Consider the following 22,898-nt stretch of genomic DNA (forward strand, 5'->3'; position numbering starts at 1 on the left):
TGTGCTCATTTTTCGACTATCTACCGCTGGCACTGGTGCCTGAATTCCTTCGCCATATGCGCGATGTGGAATGTGTGTGGTTGTTTTGTTGCAACTGTGGTCAAAAAGTCGGTCAATTTTCTGTCATGTAAAATTGCTGCCAGCAAATAGCGGCAGATGGTATTGGATACCACCATCATCGACTCGGGGCCTCAACCAGCGTTCGGAAAATTGATTCTCATTCACTGACCACACCACATCAGCCCACCGATCGCGATACACAACGATCGACAGGAGAAGGCACCATTTAACCACACAAACCAATCGAGCCCCAGTACTAGCCTCACCAAGTGTCCTCATGACCAAACGCGTTGCTAAATCCAACATGCTCCTTCTGGTGTGGGGCTCTGACTGTGTGTTTCGGAGGCCGTGTTGTCGTGCACGCGTCACCCAGGCCAATGTTCAAGGTTGCTCACCTTGAACCGGATAGGGGCCGTAAAAATATGCGCTCCCGCGCCTCACGCCTCCAGAGAGAAGAATAGCTTTTGGGGTGGGGCCACCAAACCCGAGACATAGCCACGCGTGGCCTTTAGCCACCTACTATCCACCCAGGGACACACAATGACACACATAGGTTCCACCGTGGGGCAAACCAACCTGGCTGTTGTTCCGGCTGTTGCCAAAAAGGGGATTGTTTTACCAAAGGGCACTCCCATCGTCCGGCCAGCGCGCTGCAGTGCGGTGCAACGATGAAACCCCTTTTGGAAGCGTTGTTTGGCGCTTTTGCAGCATTATTTCTGCACCTCGACAACACCGGCTGTGTTTTGCTGCAATAATGTGCTCGTTGTGCTAACGCCGATGTCGTCGATCATTTGTTATTTTCGTTGAAAGTGTCTCCCTCCCAACACACTCTCTGCAATGGTGGCAGCACGTGGACGTGGACCAACAAATGTGAGGCGCCAGTCGTTGTCCTGTTTGAAGGACCTTGCTATGTTCGGTGGTGTGTGTTTGTGTGGGGTACATTTAGTGCTTGGTTGATTATCGATTGTTGAACTCATTGCGCCACACTCGAAGCAGGCAAAAATGTACGTCTACGGGCGTCCCTGTCTTCAGGATCATTTTCATACATTTGTTCTCATGCTTGGCTGCAAAATTTGGCAACGGAATTTTACTCATTGCCCGGAAGGAGCTTGTTTTTTTTTTCTTTCATTGAACTTGTTCGCACTGGCGTCAGACGCGCCCGATTGTCGATGATGAATTGTCTTTTCTGGCATTTCGGAGGCGGTTTTAGCATTTTCATCGCAGCCGCTGCAAACAACCACAACACTCAAGCGGTAGAACGGTGGTGGTGGCTTTCGAGAGGAAAAAGGTTGGAAAATCTAATTTTCCTTCCCATTTTATCCTTCTCCTGTCCCGCCGGCTGCAATTACGCGAAACGTACATAAATTGTTGCTAATTACACTCTGCGTGCGGCTTTCTGCAGCAATGTTAGCAACGGTTGATGTCTCCGCTTCGGCAAGGTGGGGGTTGGAATTTGCAGCGTCAGTGCATTCGTTGCGGTGCATTTCACAGTGATGTATCATCTTTCAACCACACCGCAAACCAGTGGCGCTTGTGGGTCTTTTGTTTCATCCGTTGTGGTGACTCTTGGAATAGAACGATCGCCAGATCGGGTTGGCGGTGGTTGAAATTGCATAGCATGAAATGAAGATGACGCTGATCCCCCATCATTAGGGTGAGATGCATTGCAGTTTGATTGTTGTGTAGGAAAATTGAAATTTTACTGGCTGTTTTTCATGCAAATGATAGTTTTTGTTTGCACTTTTCGAGTGGGCTGATTTTGTGGTTGATTAATTCGTCACCAGAGGAGAACCTTATTCTGGGCGAATATACAAAGTTGCTGCGTTCTTGAGTTGTTGCAGCAACAATTTTCATGGAGCTTGGCCTTCAAAATAAAAGGTGTGGGCTGAGTCGAACTTCCCTCTTCTAGGGTACGTTTACACATGATTTGCATGTGCAGCAGCAGCAGCAGCAGCAGCAAGGAAGTGGTGTTAAAACGCGTGCCCATTAATTACCCGGATTGCCATGAGCGTTGAGGCTGTGGTTGATTGCACTCGACGGTATTTGCTCGGCTTTTGCAAGCCCACAATGTCGCTGAATGTGGGCTGAGTTCTTGGTGTATGAACCCGCCAACGCACGATCCTGCTGCTCGATTCTAATCGATCAAATTAGACGTCCAGTTGACCTGCATGATAATGTCAGGGGTTTCTGAAGTCAATTTAGAGCACTATAATCACCGCACGAGATCTGGAGGTTGTCGGTAAGGTTAAGAATAAAAAAAGCAGGGTTCAAACTTGTCCCGGAATTCAAGCACGAGAGCTGGCTCATTTCGTTTGCACAGCTGGCGGGGGGATCTCCTTTGCATTTGAGACACATTTGTTTGACACCGCGTTTATCGAGTGGAGCGTTTATTCGTTTATGCAAATGCAACCAGTTATGCTGCGCACTATGCAGAATGCTATCACCTGCCGCGATGCGTAATGTCCTGGGTAGCTGAGGGGAAAAAAAAGGAATCATCTCTCGAGCGAGTTTTCGCGCCCGGTGGTGTGTGTTGGTCGATTTCCATCGTTCAGATGGCTGCAAATCGTGTTCAGATCCCATAACCGAGCCTACGATTCTACAAAGAGGTTCAAAAAAGAGGTCCACAGCCAGTTTGTGGGACCACGTACGTTGGTATGCGTTGGTATCGTTCTCTCGTTTGATAAACGTGTGCCCCCGTCGTTGGGTCCGTACGCAATTCCTCCCGCGAGTAGAGACGTTCCCGGTGACGGTAGCCGGGAAATGGGTTGTTGATGGTTGGAAGATCGGTTGTGTTGGTTGGTTCGTTGGGTTTTTTGGTCTGCCAATCGTACCGTAACGTGTGCGTTCGTGTCGTTTTTAACCCGCAAAACTCGTCATCGGAGTCCGGACCAAAGTCGGTGGAAAGTTAGTCACTCGAGAGGAGGATCGGGGGGTTGGTAGTTAACTGAGCAACCCTCCCCCTCCCCATTAAGGGGGTTGGGGAAGCTTCCAAAAGCTAGCTAAAAGGGTCGGTTGGTAGCACGGGACCGGGGGTTAATATAAGCATTTTTTTTCCTCCATCTACCTGTTGCACTGTGAACAACCGAACCAAGCCTGTTGTGTTATGCTTGTGCTCTTTCTCTCTCTCTCTCTCTCTCTCTCTCTCGCTCACTCACTGCTGGGCTTGGATCGATTGAAAATGTTGTACCACTTCTTTTTTTTTTCTTTCCTCTTCTTTTGCTACCGGTCCGATGTGTTGGACCAAACCTCCCTCCCATATGGAAGGCCCTCGTTTTTTCCAAAGTGGATCATAGTTTGAATCGAGCACAATAAATGGCGCAAGTGACGGGGCAGGCGAATCGTGGCTGACTGACCGACTGACTGAGTGGACCCGGACGATTGTCGGAGGTTGGAGCCCGGTAGAGAGTCGCGTTAATTTCCGTGCGTTGATTTGCGACTGCTGCTTTTGCTGTTGCTGTGACTGTGCTAGACATCGTAACCTGCATTCCGCGTTAGTCAACCGTGGTGCTGCGCCTAGGGTGGGGTGTCAACGTTTTTAGAGACCAGCTCACAAGCAACAGCTCATAAATCGTGCGCGCGGTGGAGTTGGCTTGCGAATGCCTTTCACTACGACGTTGCCATCGCCCTTCAGCGGGCTTATCATAACCTTGGAAGAGCCACACCAACCGTTGGGTGGGTTAGCGAGGGCAGTTGAATTGAATATCCAACGTGTGCCACGAGCACAGACAGGCCTCCTCCCATATTGTTTTACAGTTTCTGCTCGTCGTTTCGCAGCCTCGCATTGTGGCAGTTGTACTCGTACCATTCGTCGCATCCGCTGCTGCTGTTGAAAGGATTTGACCGAGAGAGAGAGAGAGAGAGAGTGCCATCTTCTGGTGGTTCTTGTGAGCAACAAAGTTTTCCAAGCAAAAAGCGCCAACTCGGCCGCGCGCGAGGAGGTCGATAAGAAGGCACGAGATTGGGAAGGACGGAGAGATCAGAAAACAATGCGCTTGTTTTCTAAATTTATGTTCCAGTTGTCTTTAGCTTCCGGTTCTGTTCGTTCTTTTGCCGGGGGGGGGGGGGGGAAATGGGAAGCCTCTGTCGTCTCAGTCTCCCCAGTGGTGGAGCTCCCTCTGCCAGGGTGGAGAGTTGTTCATTTCCGCCAGCACACGGCACTGAAAGTACACCTTTTTCCGCGAGGCAAGTAAATTCGTGGGAAACGGAAAGTTTTTACTCGCCCATCACTCGACGCTGCAGAGTTTTCATCGGCTTCTGCGACTCCGGGAGACGGGGCAAAACAATTTCCGTTAAGCACAGAAGGAAATCAAAATCCACCCAACCCCCCTGGGGGTGGGGGTGGCAGTTTCCCACCCCTCATGGCTCGGACCGACCGAAGGACGACGACGTTCTGTGAGTCGTGGTCTCGCGGCCCTTAACTCAATTACGGCTTTGCTCGATTTCTTCATGCTGCTAAATTATACCCACAGCCGGCAGACAGAGGCAGTACGACACACAGGGCGGCTTGGTGGAGCTTTTTTAGCTGCTTGGAAGCCTGGAGTAGGCGTACACGGGACCGTCTCCACCATCGTACACTGCTGCATTTGTGGTTGCATTTGATGGACCTTTTTTTCGCCAAGCATGAACGACCAACGTAGGGCGTCGTTCTTTTGCGTTGCAACACGCAGCAAACCGAAGGCGCTCGAGTTGTGGTGGGAGTTTGGAATCTTTGCCTTGGTGAAGCGTTTCCCGATGCCGCTGTTTGCCGTATCATGCCACGAAGAAAGCTTTCCCGGGGAGTATGGCGGCCATTCTAATTGGATTTGAAGCACTGGCGGCGGAGGAGAGATGCGCCACTCGGCTGTTTCCGTCTGGGTCATGTGAAAAGTCCCCGAAGCCGCTGTGAGGATAGTGCCGTGAATAAGTTATGACTCTGGCCATCGTGACCGGTGGTGCTGCAAAAAGCTGGCTGGCGAGGGAAATATCGAAAATGTGCCTTAAAAGTGGTGCAAAGAGTGGACGCAAAATATTATTTATTTATGAGCGGGTTGATCTTTTTGCACCGCCAGCTCGGCAAGCACACTGAGAAAAAGGCGGTTTGGAGACTGTTTGTTTTAATTTTAAATCAGCTCATAATCACCGGAGCTAAAGACCAGCCGCGTGCTGCTGTGCTGCTGTGCTGCTTTATTTGATATTGAGAATGAAAAACGGGCGTGACTGGAAAGATCTGCTTCCGGATCGAGCGTGCGCTAAGCGTGCGCCTGTTTCGTATTCTTGAGGCGTTAAATATTGGCGAGCAGCAAGTACGTTAAATTTTCCCCGTTTCCCGACCCCGACGAAGGACGAAGTTTGATGAAACACCACCCCCCCGTACATTTTGTCTAGCTCTCGATGACCGACACGCCCAAGTATCGTTTATGCAAATCCGATGGAATTATTCACGACTCCCGCGTCACGAAAGATGAACCCACATCTCACCACCAACCGGCCATTTACAAGCGAAATTGATGAAAATGCCCATAATGTTCTCACGCATTTGGTGGCACCAGGGCGCAGCACAACGCCTGCCAGCAATCATTTTCATCCTTATTTATTAATCATGGAAATGAGGTTGATGCATAACGAGAGATATTGAACACCGAACCGAACCGAACCGAACCGCTGGAAGCAAACCGTGCCGGCACAAAGCAAAAAGCCCAATAATTCCGCCGCACCGTTTTCGAGACTTCGAGCTTCCAATCGCACGAGAAAAGGGACGCGGTGGATTTGGTGGCCCTTTTCTGTGTATGTGCGTGTGTGTGTCTGTGTGGGTTGATGGGCTACGGAGAACCGCGGCCAGTTATTCCTTGGACCGTAAAATCAATCAACCACACTGTGGCGTGGAGCATCTCCGGTTAACGCCCGGTTTAAAGCTCTTCGCGCTTTTCCACGGTTGGCTTTGTCAGGCCTTATGCTGTTGGCGCTAGTTTATGTTGGCATGTACGTGTGTATGTGCGTGTGTGTGTGTGTACGTTGTTTATGGATGCTCAGCAACAGCGCAGTTGCAGCAGCGTGGTCACGTTGCTGCCTAGCTGCACACCACCGTTGTAATAGTTGTAATTTGACTTTTCGTGTGTGTGTGTGTCTGTGTGCGTCAGGGTATAAGTGCTCCAAATGATGTGGTGCCTCCTGTCCTGTTGGGGAGCTTCGTTCGGTTGGCCCTGTGCAGTGATCGATATGGTTGATTGATTTTTAACCATTTTATCGCCCAGCGTCGTGGGTTTCCTTCGCACCATGGGCACTTTCGGTAGAGGCCCGATGTTTAATTACATCTGATCTATAACTGTTTCGCCGCCGCCTGTGCGCTTCCCGCTGATCAGGTCTGTGGGTTGTGCGTTGTTTCGTGGCACAGATTGTTGATTGATGTCGGTCGCCAGGTGGCTGACTGAGTCGTAGACTTGTGTGAAGCTCCGGAACGATGTGGAAAAATATAATCAAGCAACGAAAAACACACGGTGCGTTTGGAAAATGGTTTGAAGTGAAATCCTTCTGCCGTGAGCTCACCTGCTACAGCGGATGGAATGTGTTCGGTTCGAACACTTCATCATCATTAGCGGTTGACATTCGATCAAATTGGAGGACTGTTGGACTTAGAGTTAGTTGTTTCTATGTTGCTGAAGGCTACAAAAACAACCAGAAGGCTGTGGAGACTATTCTCTTCAATTTTATTTCATTACCTTGTTTCGAGTTGCACGCATAATAATCGCTTATTCGTCCGAATCCACGATGGTATGCTTCGTTTTAATTAGTTCTTCACGTGGGTAGGGTGGAATGTGTAGGTGATCGTTGTCAAGAATCGTATGCGTTACAAAAGGGTCTTGGGAATAGGCTCGAATTCTAGTGATAAGGGAGACACTAAGTTATGGAACCCCAGATCAGACCATTCAAATAGTACGATAAGGGTAATTAAAATTTGTTTGTTTGCGTTGGTTATCATACTTTAACTCCACCTCTATTGACACTGCGTAAAAGGGCGACGACGGAAAGCTTTAAGTTTGCGTAACTCCAGCTCGATAAAATGACGCAAGTGGGCTAGCGACTTTGGAGCATTCCTCTAAAGTCTGAAGAACAAAGCCTAAAAGTTAGAACAGCACGGCGGCACAGTTGGGATACACGATCCTCCACCTCAAGATGCACCCGATGCATCGCGCTATAGATTACTCGTGCATGCACCTGCGCTACTATTATTCCACATAATCCAACGGTATTTTTCCCCACCTAATCTAATCAGTGAAACGGTGCGTAAAGTTTGCTGACAGCTGATATCAGTGACATACCAAAGACCTCGACAAGCGAGAGAGAGTGAGTGAGCCCTTGAAGATGAAGCGGTGAAGTGAGCCGATCATCTCTACGCTTCACAAACGCGCATTCAACAGGTGCGTTCGTGTGCATTCAACAGTCCAAGCAGTGACAACGGCAGAAGGCTCACATTACATTCTTGTGTGCGATCATCGTGCCCACAAGGACGAGTGTTGTGCTTAGAATCCCCTTTCGATTGGCAAGCGTGGTGTACCGAACCATGAGCGCTGTATGAGGCTCGATCCTGCCGTAATCAGAGCACGTTCGAAAGCGCGAAAGTGTTTGGCGAACCATCGTCGAAGCCTACACAGAAAGCGCTTTGCCACCCGCGTACATGAAGCGCGACGAGGAGCGAGCGCGCAAGATGTGGAGAGACATCGGCGTGGCAGCGATGCAGCATGGTCCCAATTCTCTCCATCATCATCAACCTCCAACCATGTACGGTGGTTCTGCAGGAGTTCCTGGCAATGGTTCGACCGCCACGTTACCCAACAACCCACATTGGAATCAACCGGGATACCGGAACTCGTACAGTTTGCCCCATCCGAGCTCACAAAATGGCGTCGGTGAGCGAAATGGCGGCAGTCGGGGTGTTGATGGAGGCCCAAATCGCTATCAACACTACGACGTGAAGCCTCTTTCACAGGCTCCATCCTTTCCGGAGATCTCGAGTGCCAACTACAACGGCAATGGGTACCATCATGCGCACCAGCATGGGCATCATCATCAACAGCATCATCATCATTTGCAGCAATCGCAGCACCATCAAGTGGCGGGTCATCACGGACATAAGCCTCCGAGACCGTTGTCGATGTACGAGCTAAGCAATGGGCATCACAATGGTGGCAGCAGTAGTCCACAGTTGCACTCGCTGCCACCGAACTTTGTGCCACATCAAACCCGCAACGGTAATGGACGATCGCCACCGCCATTGTCGATGCATGCGCCTGGTGGAAATCATCAGCAGCATGGTGTGGGTCCACGATCGCCGGTAGGTCACGGCGTTGAAGGTGTTGGTGGAGGTCGTGCGTTGTTACAGCAACCGGAAGAACTGGTGAGTGGCAAGGTTTTTGTTTTTTTTTTTTCGTTTCGTCTTAACTAATTGGATCTGGAAAGCGTGCGCGGTTCTTCGATGGCGTGCCATAATTCGGACGCAGTAACAGAGGCCACTAAAGGCGTTGGTGAACGAGGGTCACTAAAAAGCGAGTGATGACTGTGGAAATATCGGCCAACTGCTGTTGCTGGTAGACGAATCGCGTTTAAGTGGGGTTTCGAATGGGTAGCAGCTAGCTGGTCGAGTAGCAAAAGTGTTAATTTTTAAGTCTATTTGCATGTTGATTGGTTGTATGTTAAGGTTAAACAAACCAAATGACAGGGTGGACGTACGTACATTTGGTGTACTAAGGTACTCTTATTTGATCTCATTTTAAATAGTGATGAAATTTTGTTAAGCGACAAAATATAGATTCGATAAATGGCAAAGAAGTTAGTTTACTCCGAGTCTATATGGGCATCAATTTTATAAAAATATTACAGAAAATACTTATTGAATTTACAATGAAAATCTGTTAATGTTAATACTCAACGTACAGTACGACGTATTAAAATGCTCTATTTACCTTAGCTTCTGAGCGGTTTTTTTCTACGGATAACATTGCCCACTCTACCACATCGCTGGAAAAACTAGATCTCGATTCGGCCCGTTTCTCAGCTGATTTGTTGCCTCCGCGTAACCTTTTGCGAACAATTTGAGTCGTCTTGTGCAGAACGAACGCCGTCCCCTACTAGGCTATTGCAATTCTCAAATGAATGGTTTCGCTCGGTCGCGACCGTCGACTTTGGTGTGCAGCTGACGACGACAAGCCGCGAGAGAGATCGATGGAATTGGAAGTTGTCGAGACTTCTCGAAAGTTAAGACCTTCACGGGGAAGCTGTCGTTTCGTCATCTCGGTATCGAATAATCAAATCCCTCCAATATCAATCTGCCCTTTTAGCATTGGCGTAGTGTGGGGGTTTTGGTTTGAAGCCGGCATTGCCGTAGCCGTGCATTGGTGGTTTAGTGTGCATTGGGCAATGGATTTTCCGCAAAAGGAAGACACACTAAAAGGGTGTGTTCGTGTGAGCTTAATGCGCTTTTTTGGGAGGTTGGCTCCTTCGTCTTGCGCGGCTTTGTCGGCTTTGACCCCCGGAAAATGGGTACTAATTAGTGCTTCACATTAATGGTACTTTTAAAGTGTATAATTTTCTAATCGTTCATTCCCTACTGAGCCAAAAACCAGTAGCCAACTGTGCACATCGAAATGTGTTAAACGTTTTGTGCCCACCGTCTGCGAGCGGAGTTGGTGGCTTTAATTGGAGTTTTCACTGGAAAAAGAGGGTGGCCTTTTTCATGTTTTTAGTTTTTTTTTCGTTCACCCCGCGCGCTTTGTTTCATGCGCGCCACGTTTATCGATGCTTTCTTTTACATGGCGATGCATTCTTTGGGTTTTTCTCTTTCTCTCTCTCTCTCGCTCTCTCTCTCTCTTTCTCCCAAGTCACCCTTGCATCGGAAATCGGTAAACTTTCGTTAGCGGAGCGAGCGGGAGAGAAGTTATGTCTAATATTGTCTAAAAACGCAAAACTCCAAACACGACGGATTTCACTTTTCGTCCGCTCCGGCGCTCGTCGACGCCTTTCCCTTTCGGGGTGGAAAGCCTGAAGCAGAGGCCGGTGGCTGAAGGAAATCAGTGGGGCACAACGATCGAGAGGCGGAGAAGCGCGCCGTACGATGTATCGAAAGTTGTGATTTTCCATTTCATGTTCCTTCCAGGGCGAACATTATGCTAACGGAGGATTTCATCATTATTTCTCTCTTTTGGCATTATTTTTCGATCCAAACCGGCCCCCGGCCCGGCCCGGCCCCCGGTATGCGAAGGTATTTATCTTTACAGACACACAAACCTTCAAAGTAATGCGGAGGAGGGTTTTCACTGGTGTCGCGCGACGCCGGAGATCCGATTGGGAACCGCGACTCATTCGTACGGATCATGATTTTACGATTGAGCTCCGATTCGGAAGCATGCCCGCTAATCGCCGCTGCTGCCGGTGCCGGTTTTATGTTGTTTTTTTTTCTTCTTTCGTTCAATTCGATCGTTACGACGATGCCGTTACGCGGTGTGCTGCGGAAAATGGCTGCTTCCCGGGAAGGCGATGTGTTTTCTATTGCAAGCTAAAATCGATGGGCCAAGCCAGCAAGGATGAGGCGATGTGAATATCATCCATTGCTAAAGGTTATTTAAACGGTTGGGAGCTGGCGTTTGCAAAGGTTTGCAACAATCATTGTTATTGATCCCGGCAGGGAAAGGATTTTGCTTTTGTATTCTTTCAATCAAAACGAGCGTAATAATTCTTTACAGGAATCTAAACAAAGTTCATTTGATTTTTTTCTTCTAATATTACATCAGAATTATCTATCTTTTCTGATCAACTTATAATAAGTTTTAAACGTTTTATATCTCAATTATGTTTTATTTTATTGTTTTGCTTTGATAAGATTATCTGTATCTTCTTTTAATTATGTGAGGAATTTCTTATTTACACTTCTCACCCTGCCTGATTCCTAGAATTCCTATCGCTTGTAACGATATACAAATCATTACAACTTGTTTTGATAGCGAATAAAGCCGGAAACAATTATTATCTACTAAGAGATCAATCTGTAAATTGTTTATTTTTTTTGCTCGCTTTTGCCAAAACACCCCGGTATAGATAAAGAAATCATCAGAAAATGAACTTAAAGGAGCGCAACAGAGCCCCAAGGGCGAATCCAGCTCCAGGGTGTCGATGAGACGTCACTCCCACATTCCGATGCTATCGGTGGTAGCATTTTATCACGGTTTGAATTACTTCCCCGTAAGGCGATGTTTTTTTTTTCTCCTATTGCCTGGGTTGGTGGGTGGTGATGAAACGTAATGTAATTGGTGGCTCGGTAGAGTGACACGATAAGATAGCCCAAGACACTTTTGTTTCGCCTCCGACCGCGGGTTTGGTGTGAAACACGATCGTGAAGAACACGACAAAAGTCGGCGGCGGTGGCGGTGGCTGTGGCATTTGTCGAAGAATCCGTGTCTGTTCTCCTTCCTTATGTGGCAACTTATGTTTAGTCTATCCCTTCCTCCCTCGCCATACCCATACCCGAGGTGTGCCGCAATGTTGACTTTTTCTTCTACCGCACCTTGACACAGTTAACGGGGGCACGGTACGAAATTTTGGTTTCGAAGATATAATGGCATGGACAGTACTACGGTCGTTGTGGGTAAGCGGTGAAGTGAGCGTACAATGCGCTACTTACAATAAGCAGTTTGATCGCTATCCTTAGCCAGGCCAGTTGAACAAAACGCTTAAACCTTGAACGGTGAAAGGGTTCCCGATCGGTGCGTCCCAGAGACAATTCCTGGTCATCCGTTGGAGTGGAACTGCACCCTGCGGGCATCTACTTCCAGTGCGATTACCTAACAGCACTGCTGACACAAATAAGTTATGCTACAGCGTACGACATTAAGCGGTTTAATGCTGAGTATGAGTCAGCCGTGTATTGACCGAATGAAACGAGGGAAAAATGAAACGTCCTATAGCAGAAACGTAACCAAGATGTCACGCCTGCGAAGTATGATTGGCTTGTGCAATTTTCAAAGGCGGTAGGGACTTGCATGGTAATTGCATGCTTCGACAACTGCAGCACCGATGGTCGCCCTGTAACGACGGCCAGGAAAGTGAAGCGGGGGCATATATGTAAAGCACGCAACGCTAGACTTTTGCCACTCCTTAGGAAGCATTGATTTTATACAACTCTATTGTTTTTCCGCTCTCCAACTCCAACACTGGCTTGTGGTTTAATTTGTGTCTTTCCCTCTGCGTACATGCAACAACTTTTGCAAAAGGTAAGAGAGAAGCGTACGGAAGGATTCGGACGACCACGAATCGCGGTTTATGTCAAAACTAAATTTCTGATCCGTTCCAGCACGTTTCATTCCGCGCAATATCGCCCATTTGACGATGGGCCAGAGCGAGACAAAGCTAGGGCTAGGCTGAGTAATGTGAAGTCGATCTTCGAGCCTCGGTCGCACACCCATTAAGTGTAATTTAACTTTCATTTTCGTGCCCGTTTTGTTCCTGGCAATTTCTTGGCGCCCCTAATGGCAACGATGAGAGGCACAAGCGTCAGCGTTCATGGGTGACTGCGAGGCTTAAGAGGGAAGAAAATGGATGGCTATTGAACCGTAGAAACTACTAGTACTCCTACATTTGATCATTCCCAGTGCTGCACCTACTAACGTATCAGAAAGCGTAAGGTCGAACAAATGATAGCTCTTCGTTTTTTTTTAATCATTGACGCTGGTATAACAGTTGGAAGCATTTGCATTCTAAAACCTTTCTATCGGTTGAACGTTTAAGGATGGCACGAGTGTCAACGTCTATTATTCATATTTTAAACCTTTTGTTTCCAAGGGTTATGAATTTTTCTTAGTCTTAGTCTGATTGTCCAGTTGGTTGTTTTTGTTTATTTTCTATGAGTGAATCTTTTCTTTTTTACTGACACTATTTAGACAGTTCTGTTAATAAAATTTTACAAAAACCTTGTTTTGCGACATTGTATAGATATTAAAATAAAAGTAAAATCGCTTTGATATAACTTAAAGTATATGTGGTTTGTGACTATCGTTGGAATAATACAAGAAAATGCATGCTGCTGGATCTGTTCTACGTAAAGGTTATTTAATCAAATGCAGTGGAAAGCTAACACTACAGAAAAAGTTAACACTACAGCAAAGTTTTGTTTCCTTTTCCTTCCAATTGTTATACTTTTGTAACTATTGCAATAATAAAAGTGGCGCTAGGATTTCATGTATCGCTCTATATCGTGTTTCCTTCGTAACTCCTCTCGGTTAAACGAATCAATTTTAAATTGAAAAGTTTTTAATTAAATCACACACTACGGCTGGCACGCGACAAAGAATTTAATTTGTGCACCACTGCTAGTCCTTTCGCTGTTGTTTGCCCAAAGAGTTTAGCATTGATTCATGTAGTTACGTACGACAACGGTTCCACGCCCCAAACAGACGAGAGCCGTGTGGCTTTCCAAGTGGGTCAGTGACTAGTGAGGGAGCCTGAATCTGTTGACAGCGGGTCCTAATATCCTATTTCCGTTTTGCTCTTCTCACCCGCAGAAAGTCGACCCGGAGCTTATCTTCACAAAGCAGGAACGAATCGGTAAAGGATCCTTTGGTGAAGTATTTAAAGGTGTTGACAACCGAACACAGCAGGTAAGTGAAGAGGACACGTGAACTCTGTAAAACGGGATGAAGATTGGGGGTATCATCCTGTCGCTTTTCCGACACGTGGGCTGGCTTTCCATTTGTCTGGCGGAAGTTAGTTGGTGATAAATACCTTACCACCATTTATTTGCCTTTGTTTGCTGCACTCGGTGGAACTCGAATGCGACTCATTCGAAGCTCCCGGAGTCGTCGGATAAGGTGGGAAACAGTAAATTTATTTCAACTATCGCTCAGCGCGAAGAGTCTGACATTGTGCGCTTAGTTGGTGGGGTCAACTATAGCTCCAGGCTGATATTTTAACGACGTTGAAATCTTTGTTAGCTTTGGAAACGAAGCACAGTCTTGTCCCGACTGACATTTGCTAAATCGTCTCCGTTTTTGTATATGTTCTATTTTGTCCACTCAATAGGTGGTTGCAATTAAGATCATCGATCTCGAAGAAGCGGAAGATGAAATCGAGGATATTCAGCAGGAAATCATGGTGCTATCACAGTGTGATTCACCGTTTGTCACCAAGTACTTCGGTTCATACTTGAAGGTAAGTGTTATAAGTCTATTAAGCGTTTGTGCAAATGAGCATAAATTTTATAGTTAGTACTAAATTGTTTAAGTATCATGATTGCAAACAATTTCTTTCATCTTCTTACGGTTACACGGTGACTTATGTCAACATACGAATAACATATGTGTCATTCTACTCTCTGCCTGTCGTGGTTTTCGATCGCGCATTTGAATGACGTCAACGATGGGGTGATAGCGATCTAATCAGTTTCAAGATGTCATATATGAGCAAACCATCGCTTCGTCTTTCAAAACGAAGAAGCAACTTTAGCCTACCGGATCTCGTTGAAGACGACCGTACAAAATACTACGTTCCACGCTATTCCTGGTTAACCCGAGTGGTTGCTGTCCATCGGTAGACAAACAAATACCTCCGCATCTGGACATGGGAATTAGCATAGCAAACCCTCCGATAAGCACCCTCGTTATGGCTTGCATTCGCGGTTGTATTTGAAATTGCTAATTTGAAATGCTTTTCCGGCGTTGGGATGGTGCGATTGATTTGACATGTTGATTTTATTTGCTTTGCTCGCCTCTCCTTAGGGCCGTTTGACGGACTTCCTACACATGAGAGGAATTATACTTAGTTACTTAGATACTTGCTTATACGGCGTCATTGCGAATTGAGATTTGAATCGAACTGGAATTCGCATATTTGTTTATTTTAACTTCAACGTAACAATTGTTTATTGATATCATAGGCGGCTTAATCTATTTCTTGATATTTATTTGTGAATGGTAGGAAGTATGATAAACATAATTAATTAGGGATTATTAGCAGCAATTTATGCCTTTTTTATCTCACTATGAGAATAGTTGCCATAATTGTATGGGAATGGTATAGGAGTATAAAAAACCATTGGAAAATGTTTAGTATTTCTGGTGAAATTGACTGCCTTCTGTGGTTACATTTACGCATAATACCATGTTGTGTTGGGAGAGTGCATACAAACAGAGTTCAGAAATAGCAAAATAATTTGTATACCCTACTCACGTTTCTGTTAGAGTGCAGCTGATGGGAAATTTTAAAGCAACGCAAGACTTCGCTACTTTACCTCGTCCGATTTGTTTGATGTCCATTCAACCAGCGTAGCTGATTGTCGATGCAAACGGAGCAGAAAGCGTAGAACGTGAACTTGAAGTCCCAAACAACCCGTTTCTTTGGTCTTTTTTTTTTGTGCCCCAGAATGTGCTCTCTCTAATCCATCATCTCGACCCGACGGCGCCGCGAGATGAATGTCAATTAAAAATGTGCCCTCCTCTTGACACCGATGAGCTTTAGCAGCGATTCTGTATTCTCTCCATTCTAAGCGTTCTTCTCGTTGACTCAGCTTCAATTGCACATGGTAACGCTGGTGGATAATTAGTAGGAGGGCACACACAGAGAACGACTGTTGGGGGTTGATGTTGCCGATTTGAAAGGGGGCAATATTGCGTGTTTTGTGGTGTCAGCTTTAAGTGTCTTCATCCGCGTACTGAATCCCTCCCCATCGCGGAGTGAAATCGGCTTTTATCTAAATCAGTACTACCGGACAACGGGGAACCCTTAGTAGCGCGTCAGCGTGCAGTGCGTGTTTGTTTTAATAACGACCGCAAATCCGTACTTGTGGCCCATAAACAGGGTAGGGTGCTGTTGCTGCCAAACCATTCTGTGTCACCAATTCTCCACGATCACCCCGAGGGAAACGTTAGGAACGCTATGACTCATACATCGGCTTCAATATGCTACGCCTGTTGATTGCCTACGCCGCGTCCCAGTATGGCACCAATGGGGTCGACGCTAAACAACCGTCACGAGTGGTGCAGATTTTTCTTTTTTGATTAAATTTATTCACTTTGAGCCTTTTGCATGTGAGCTTCTATATGGGGAGGGCAGCGTGAAATCGCTTTGCGCGTACCACGCTGGTGTACACCATTGCGGTATTTTTTTTTTACTTTTGTGACACAAATTATTGTGGCATGGTGGTTTGAAAATTCGCATCGATATTCTGTCCGTTGGAAATGAAACATCTGGTTCTGGTAAGGAATGCAGTTTTTTTTTGTACTTAAATTTTTCCCATTTTCAATCAGAAGCCATGTCAAATTGATGTTTGAAATTAGTAATCGAGTATATTGCAATTTATCGTAAAATTGATACAGTTCTTTTGTACGGTCACCCAACAACACCCCACTCTTTGTATTAATTATGTTCCTTTGTGCTGGACTGGACCCGCTACGAGTATGCCCCCGAGATCCGCTTCGATGTACATCTTTTTGCTCATTCAAAACTCATTTTCTTCAATTGGTTTCTGCGATACGATAGCATTTGTTGCTTGTATCGATTGTATCGCTTTTTTTGATGTGTTTTTTTTTGCCACTTTCCCCTTTCATGGCAGATAGTGGAAGTTTCCGTTTCATTGCCAGCGAAAAGCGAAAGATATTTCTCTGCCTGCCTGGCTGTCTGTCTGTCTGTTGCCGACATACCGGCCTCCTCAATTGCATGCATATGCATATGGCTGGCGATCGGGGAACAATGAACTAAATTTTCCGCCTCACTGTGCAATATAGGATGCGAATAAGAAAGGGGGTTGCATCCGGTTGGAAGATACGGGCCACGGGCACGTATGCTCTATACGCAGGGAGAAAGGGTTTTTGATGCTGTTGCAAGTAGAATGCATTATGCATTGTGTACCGTCTATCGAACGGTTCCATTTGACTGGATCAGACGGATACTTTGCTCAAGAAATTCCTTCACAACGTGGCAGCTGAACATTTGGATGGAAAAAACCATTCAACACATTTTTTTAAATGAATTTTCGTTTTTTCTGATCACCCTAATCACTATGCTCTTATTATGTTTTTTTTTGAGAAACTACAGTTCAGCTAAAATGATTGCTTTTTATTTGTTGCAGGGCACTAAGCTATGGATCATCATGGAGTACCTCGGAGGCGGGTCCGCCCTAGACCTCATGAAAGCGGGCCTCTTCGAGGAGATGCACATCGCCATCATTTTGCGCGAGGTGCTCAAGGGTCTGGACTACCTGCACTCCGAGCGCAAGCTGCACCGAGACATCAAGGCGGCGAACGTGTTGCTGAGCGAGCTAGGTGACGTCAAGCTGGCCGATTTCGGTGTCGCAGGCCAGCTCACGAATACCACGAGCAAGCGGAACACATTCGTCGGAACACCGTTCTGGATGGCACCGGAAGTAATCAAGCAGTCCATGTACGACTCCAAAGCCGACATTTGGTCGTTAGGTATTACCGCAATCGAGCTGGCAAAGGGTGAACCGCCCAATTCCGAGCTGCACCCGATGCGGGTGCTGTTTCTCATTCCGAAGAACAATCCACCTCAGCTGACCGGTAGCTACACGAAGCCATTTAAAGATTTTGTCGAAGCGTGCCTAAACAAAGATCCTGAAAATGTAAGACCGCGTGGGCATGTCTGCCTGCAGCCAACACTGGCGTGTTATTCTAACGAGTTTCCTTATTCCACAGAGACCAACCGCGAAGGAGCTGCTTAAATTCCCGTTCATTAAGAAGGCGAAGAAAAATTCATACCTGATCGATTTGATCGATCGATACAAGAAATGGAAGTCTCAGAAGGGCGAAGAGAGCGAAACGGAGTCGGAAAATTCAGACTCGTAAGTTGAATCGAATCGATCGTCGGCATCAATCATGTATGGGAGCATTTCATAATTGAGCTCGTTTTGTCGTTTCCATTGCAGTGAGGATTCGAAGCAGGATAGTGATCTAGATGAACCGTGGATTATGACGGTGAAGGGAATGAATTTTAACAACTTTAATAAAAATGTGATGGAAGACCCGCTAGGATCGCCGGTGAAACACAACGGCACCAGCAACGTCGGTGGAGTCAGCTCGAACCGGGATAGGGATTACAATTTGAACCAACACAAAACGAGTCAGGTAAACATGGGTGCCCATGGCAAACCAGCAAGCGCGAGAGGCTGGATGATAGCAGCTAACCTGCTGTGTTTCGTTACAGCCACGAACGTCCTCATCGCCATCGCATCAGTCCTCGTCGACGCTGATTGCAGCCAACAATGCCACCAACAACAGCAACACCAGCCCAATGATAGTGGATTCGCGGAAGGAGCGCGACCTGCAAAATCAAATCTCCGCCATGCAGCTGCAAAAGGAAAAGGAAGCGAGCTTAGAACGGCAGCAGCGCGAGCACCGGCTGGAGCGTGAAGCGGAATGGGAAAAGGATCGCGAAAAGGAGCGAGAACGCGAGCGCGATCGCGAACGGGAACGAGACCGGGAGCGGGAACGCGATCGCGAACGAGAACGGGAACGGGAGCGGGATCGCGAAAGGGATCGAGATCACCGCGAACGGATAGAGCGTGACCACCGGGAAAAGGATCGTGATAACAAGGAGCGCAAAATTATCGCCTCCGACAGTTTGGGCGGATCGGGCAGCGAACACGAGAAACGCAGCAGCAGTTTGCGACGCGAACGGGACTCTCCGAGCCACAACAACACCAACGGCAACCCGCGTACCAACAGTATTACGAGTGTAAATAATAACTCCAGTAAAAGCTCGAGTCGATCCTCGTCGACGGTGGCAAGTACGGCGAGCAGCGGTTGTCTTAAGGCGATCATCTTCCCCCTGCTATCTGAGGTGAGAGATTGGTGCTGCAACTCAGCAGCGTGCTTTTACCGGTGGCAAATTCTAATGATTGTCCTTTTGTTTTTTTTTTAGATGCAGAGAAATTACAACAGCGGCTCAGACATGGGAGACCTGCGGCTAGCCTTCGAAAGCGCCGAACGGAGTAGTCCGGGTGTGAGTGATCTGTTCGTGAAGGAAATCATCCACAAGCTCGTCCCCGGTTTCTCCGAGACGCGAATCAATACGCTTATAGATAAAGTGACACGGTAGGTTCTGTTCCACTGCGCTCGCGGAGCACCACTATCCCTATCCGGACGTGCGCGATTGGTGTGGATACAATGGTGATGGAATAGTTTTCTAGTGCGAAATCGTTCGTTTGTTACTAGTATTTAAAATATTTTATTCTTATATATACACTGTACACAAACTCTAATCCGTACTTGTTTGTTCATAGATCGATTTCGCTCGATAAATTACTTTGTCAAACCACCCCCCCCCCCTATCTCCTCTTCTCTCTCACTCTCTCTCTCTATTTTGCCGACAACTTTTGGTTTCCGGTTCCGGTTTTATTTACCTGCACATCAACTCATAGTATTCTCCATAGTACAATACACTGATGGGATGATTAAAAGAGCTGTGCGATCCTTTTGAGTGTGGAGAGGGTTAACTGATACATTTACCACCGGCCACAGTTTGTTAGGCGAAAAGGTCACTAATTTAATGTTAATTTTGTTTTTGTCATCCCTAACCCCATCAAGTGGAATATGGTAAACAATTGAATGTGGAAAATGCATCAACCCATTCGGATTGCTCTAAACTACGGCAAAAGGATATGGCAGTGCATGTGTATAGTTCCAATTCCAATGAGTTTTCCCACTTTTTCGTCTCCTTTCAGTGAATCCCGAATTAAGCGATAGAGCAGTAAAAAGTGTTATCTTTTGTTTGTAGCAGATATAAAAAAAATGCCGCAAAGCCATGTTGCTCACAATCAGAATAGATCCGCCGTCAGTGTGGCTACAACACACAGTCATAGTTCTCGGTTTCAGCTCCCCTTTTTTTTTGGTTTTGAACGCCGAAACGCTAGACTCATACCAATCTGTCGATCAAGTTAATACATTTTGAATTAAGACGTCCCTAAGTATAACTAAATCTAGCCTCTCTGAAAAGGTGTTTATGTTCTTCACATGTTTTGTTGTTGAGTTATTTTTTTTTTCTTCGTTTTTGTTTGTTTCACGCAAAAGTAACAGCCACAACATTTCTACAGCAATGGGAGGTAAACATCAGTTGAACACGTATTGATAGATGCAATTTAGAATGTTGTTTTGAATTTCATTTGATGCAGATTTGGTGCGCTTCCTATTGATAGGGCAGCGGTAATTAAAATACCGAACACACTATACAATGATTGCAAAAAAGTACCATATACTGCAGTGGTGAAACGTTTAGCCTATTTAAGTGACAATTCTAAAACTATGTTATGGTATGCAAATAAAAACAAAACATAAATATATATACATATATACACACACACAATATGAAATATGTCAGTGCGCGGTTCACATTTCGTAGCTCGTTAATTTTCAGGACATTAACACGGTCGGTTCCAGGGGTGAACCGGAAGGATTGCAGAAGAGTAATCGTACCACGTAAAGCGAATGTTTGCTAACTCGTTGAACTGTACTGCTTCAACAACTGTGTGAAGTTTTATGACAATATTTACCACATATTTGCTAATTCAAACGAGAGACAGACAGAAAGACAGAGAGAGAGAGGGAGAAAAAAGCAAAAATAGATAGATGGAAGAATAAGAATTCCTACTAAGCAACTCTGTATTATGGAAAGAAATCCGTAGGAATGACTAACGCGAGCGATGTGTACTAAATTCTCACGATAAGGTGTAAGCAAATAACACACGCCAATAGTTTACGCATCCTCGTCTTAGTTCGGAGTCTGGATTTGTTGCGTTGTGTTTTCTAGTTACTGCGCCACTGAAACTGTAGTTTGGAAGATGTGAAATGAAACCTGTACATATATGTAAATGTTTTTTTTTGTTTTTGTAATTGAACTGTTATATTTTAAACAATTCCACCAACCCAAGTACGTGTACCTATCAGCGGTTTTGTGTATATTAATCCCTTTAGCTGGTGCTCCCATTTCCCATTGTTGCCCGTGTGCAGGTGACGTTCAGCAGCCTCTGATACAAATGAGATGAATACTAATACCTTTTGCAAGTTGTGTACATTTTTAGTTTGTGCATCTAACGAACATCTTGTTCCCGTGGCGGTGCATCTTGCTCAAAGGACACCTTTAAATTATTGGGTTTAAGTGACTTTTACCTTTATTCAAACGGAATTTTCTTTCTCTCTGTGGGTAGTATACTTGATCTGCAAAATCCTTACACCACATTACACCTTCCTTTAACTACACTCTAACGATCCGCACTGAACTATCGTAAGCAAAAGTGAACGAGATTTACAATTTCATTAGCATTAGCTGCTCCAATGAAGGTTGTTCAGATTTGTTATAAATCCCTATTTTTCGCCTCTTTACTCTTTTTCTCTCTCTCTCTCTCTCTCTTCCATAGCCGAGCTTCCGGTAACTCCTCCAAGATGACTGTCCTATACTAGTGCGCGTTTTGTTGGCTTTTCTGTGCCCCGGTGTTCTATGGTCGCTCTAATTTCTATGAAATCAAAATTCGATACACACAACATCCTCCCCATATTTCTCGCTCTTCTCGTTTGTTGCCCATATATTTTGTTTCGTTTTGTTCGCTAAAGTTCGGCATCTTCTTTGCCCGGAGAGGAAGAAAAAAAAGGATAATAATTAACTGCCTCCAATTGATGATTGATTTGCGGCGGCCTATGTTGACCCCGGTCTTTTCGCTGTCGTTTGTGTTGCCCCAAACTAGTCATCGACTGCGGTTGATGCAACCGGTGGGAGTTTTGTGTACTGTTTCCCCGTTAGTTCCTGTGTTTTTTTTTTGTTTTGCTTTCTTTATCAGCTGACGATCAGCCATACGGAATGGAAGGGTGCGCGTGAGCGAAGAGTTTCGCAGGAATGCAAAAAAAGCTGACGGAGCAGCAGCTAGATAGTAGCTAGGTAGAATGTAAGAATGAACACAAGTTCCACAACAGCGTTTTGTGTACTACGCATGCATGTAGGCAGTGTTTCCACGGGCAAAAGGATTCTTCCTCTGAATGAAGTCATTACGTAGTTGCGATCACTGAGAATAGCCTAACGGAAACAAAGCAAAAACAAAAGGGCTACTGTACGCCACATGCGAGACGTAGCTGCTAGTAAGCGCACGTTAGGAGGTAAATCATGAAAAGAAATGTGTTTGTATGTGCTCCAACCGAGGGTGGCATGCTAAAATTATTTTAAAACAATTAATCCCCCTCCAACCGCTCGCAACGTTCTCCATCGATCAGGCACTTCGATGATGGGGGCGTGTGTTTGTGTGTAATGGACTTAAAAAAAAAATAAACGAATAAATTCACGTATAAAATTACTGTGGCGCGTTGTGGTGGTTCCGTTTTGGGCCACCGGGATATGGGGCCTGTATACCAAAACAAGACAAAAAATTCTGATTCGACTGAAAGTGTTACACAAAACTCGCTCCAGCACACACTATAAACCCCAACAAGACACACTGAAAAAAAAACCACACACACGTAAATGGAGCCAATGTTGCCGCACTGAAGGACACCCGGGGGCGGTACACGTGCGTGGGGTGTGATAGCTTTATCAATTAAAACATCCGACTCCTTACAAATCACCTGCGCTTGCGAAGGAACCGGAAACGGAACACATAAAAGTTGTATAGATTGCAGGCCAGCAGTAGGTTTTTGGCGATCAGGAAGGAAAAATGCCGCTCCCCGGGGGCGGTTTGTTTAGACGACGGAGGAGAATGCTTGTGTTTGCACTCTGGTACTATCCTACTCCTTCAAATACCTACACCGAACTCATGTGCATGTTCTGTAGCGAGAGGAAGTGAGAGAGAGAGAGAGTAATTAAAAATTAGAAGGACATCAAAAATTTGG

General features: G+C 46.0%; 1 protein-coding gene across 1 annotated transcript; it reads left to right on the forward strand.

Moving 5' to 3' along the window:
* The first annotated feature begins 7,711 nt into the window (after positions 1-7,711).
* On the forward strand, positions 7,712-21,485 carry LOC128727435 (germinal center kinase 1). Its single transcript, XM_053821350.1, has 9 exons — positions 7,712-8,431; positions 13,584-13,679; positions 14,101-14,229; positions 17,144-17,653; positions 17,727-17,872; positions 17,957-18,155; positions 18,235-18,870; positions 18,952-19,124; positions 21,443-21,485. Exons 1-9 carry the CDS (start codon positions 7,712-7,714, stop codon positions 21,483-21,485), a joined length of 2,652 nt encoding a protein of 883 aa, XP_053677325.1.
* Positions 21,486-22,898: the final 1,413 nt, after the last annotated feature.

This window comes from Anopheles nili, chromosome 3, assembly GCF_943737925.1.
Source record: "Anopheles nili chromosome 3, idAnoNiliSN_F5_01, whole genome shotgun sequence".
NCBI classification, from domain to species: Eukaryota; Metazoa; Arthropoda; class Insecta; order Diptera; family Culicidae; genus Anopheles; species Anopheles nili.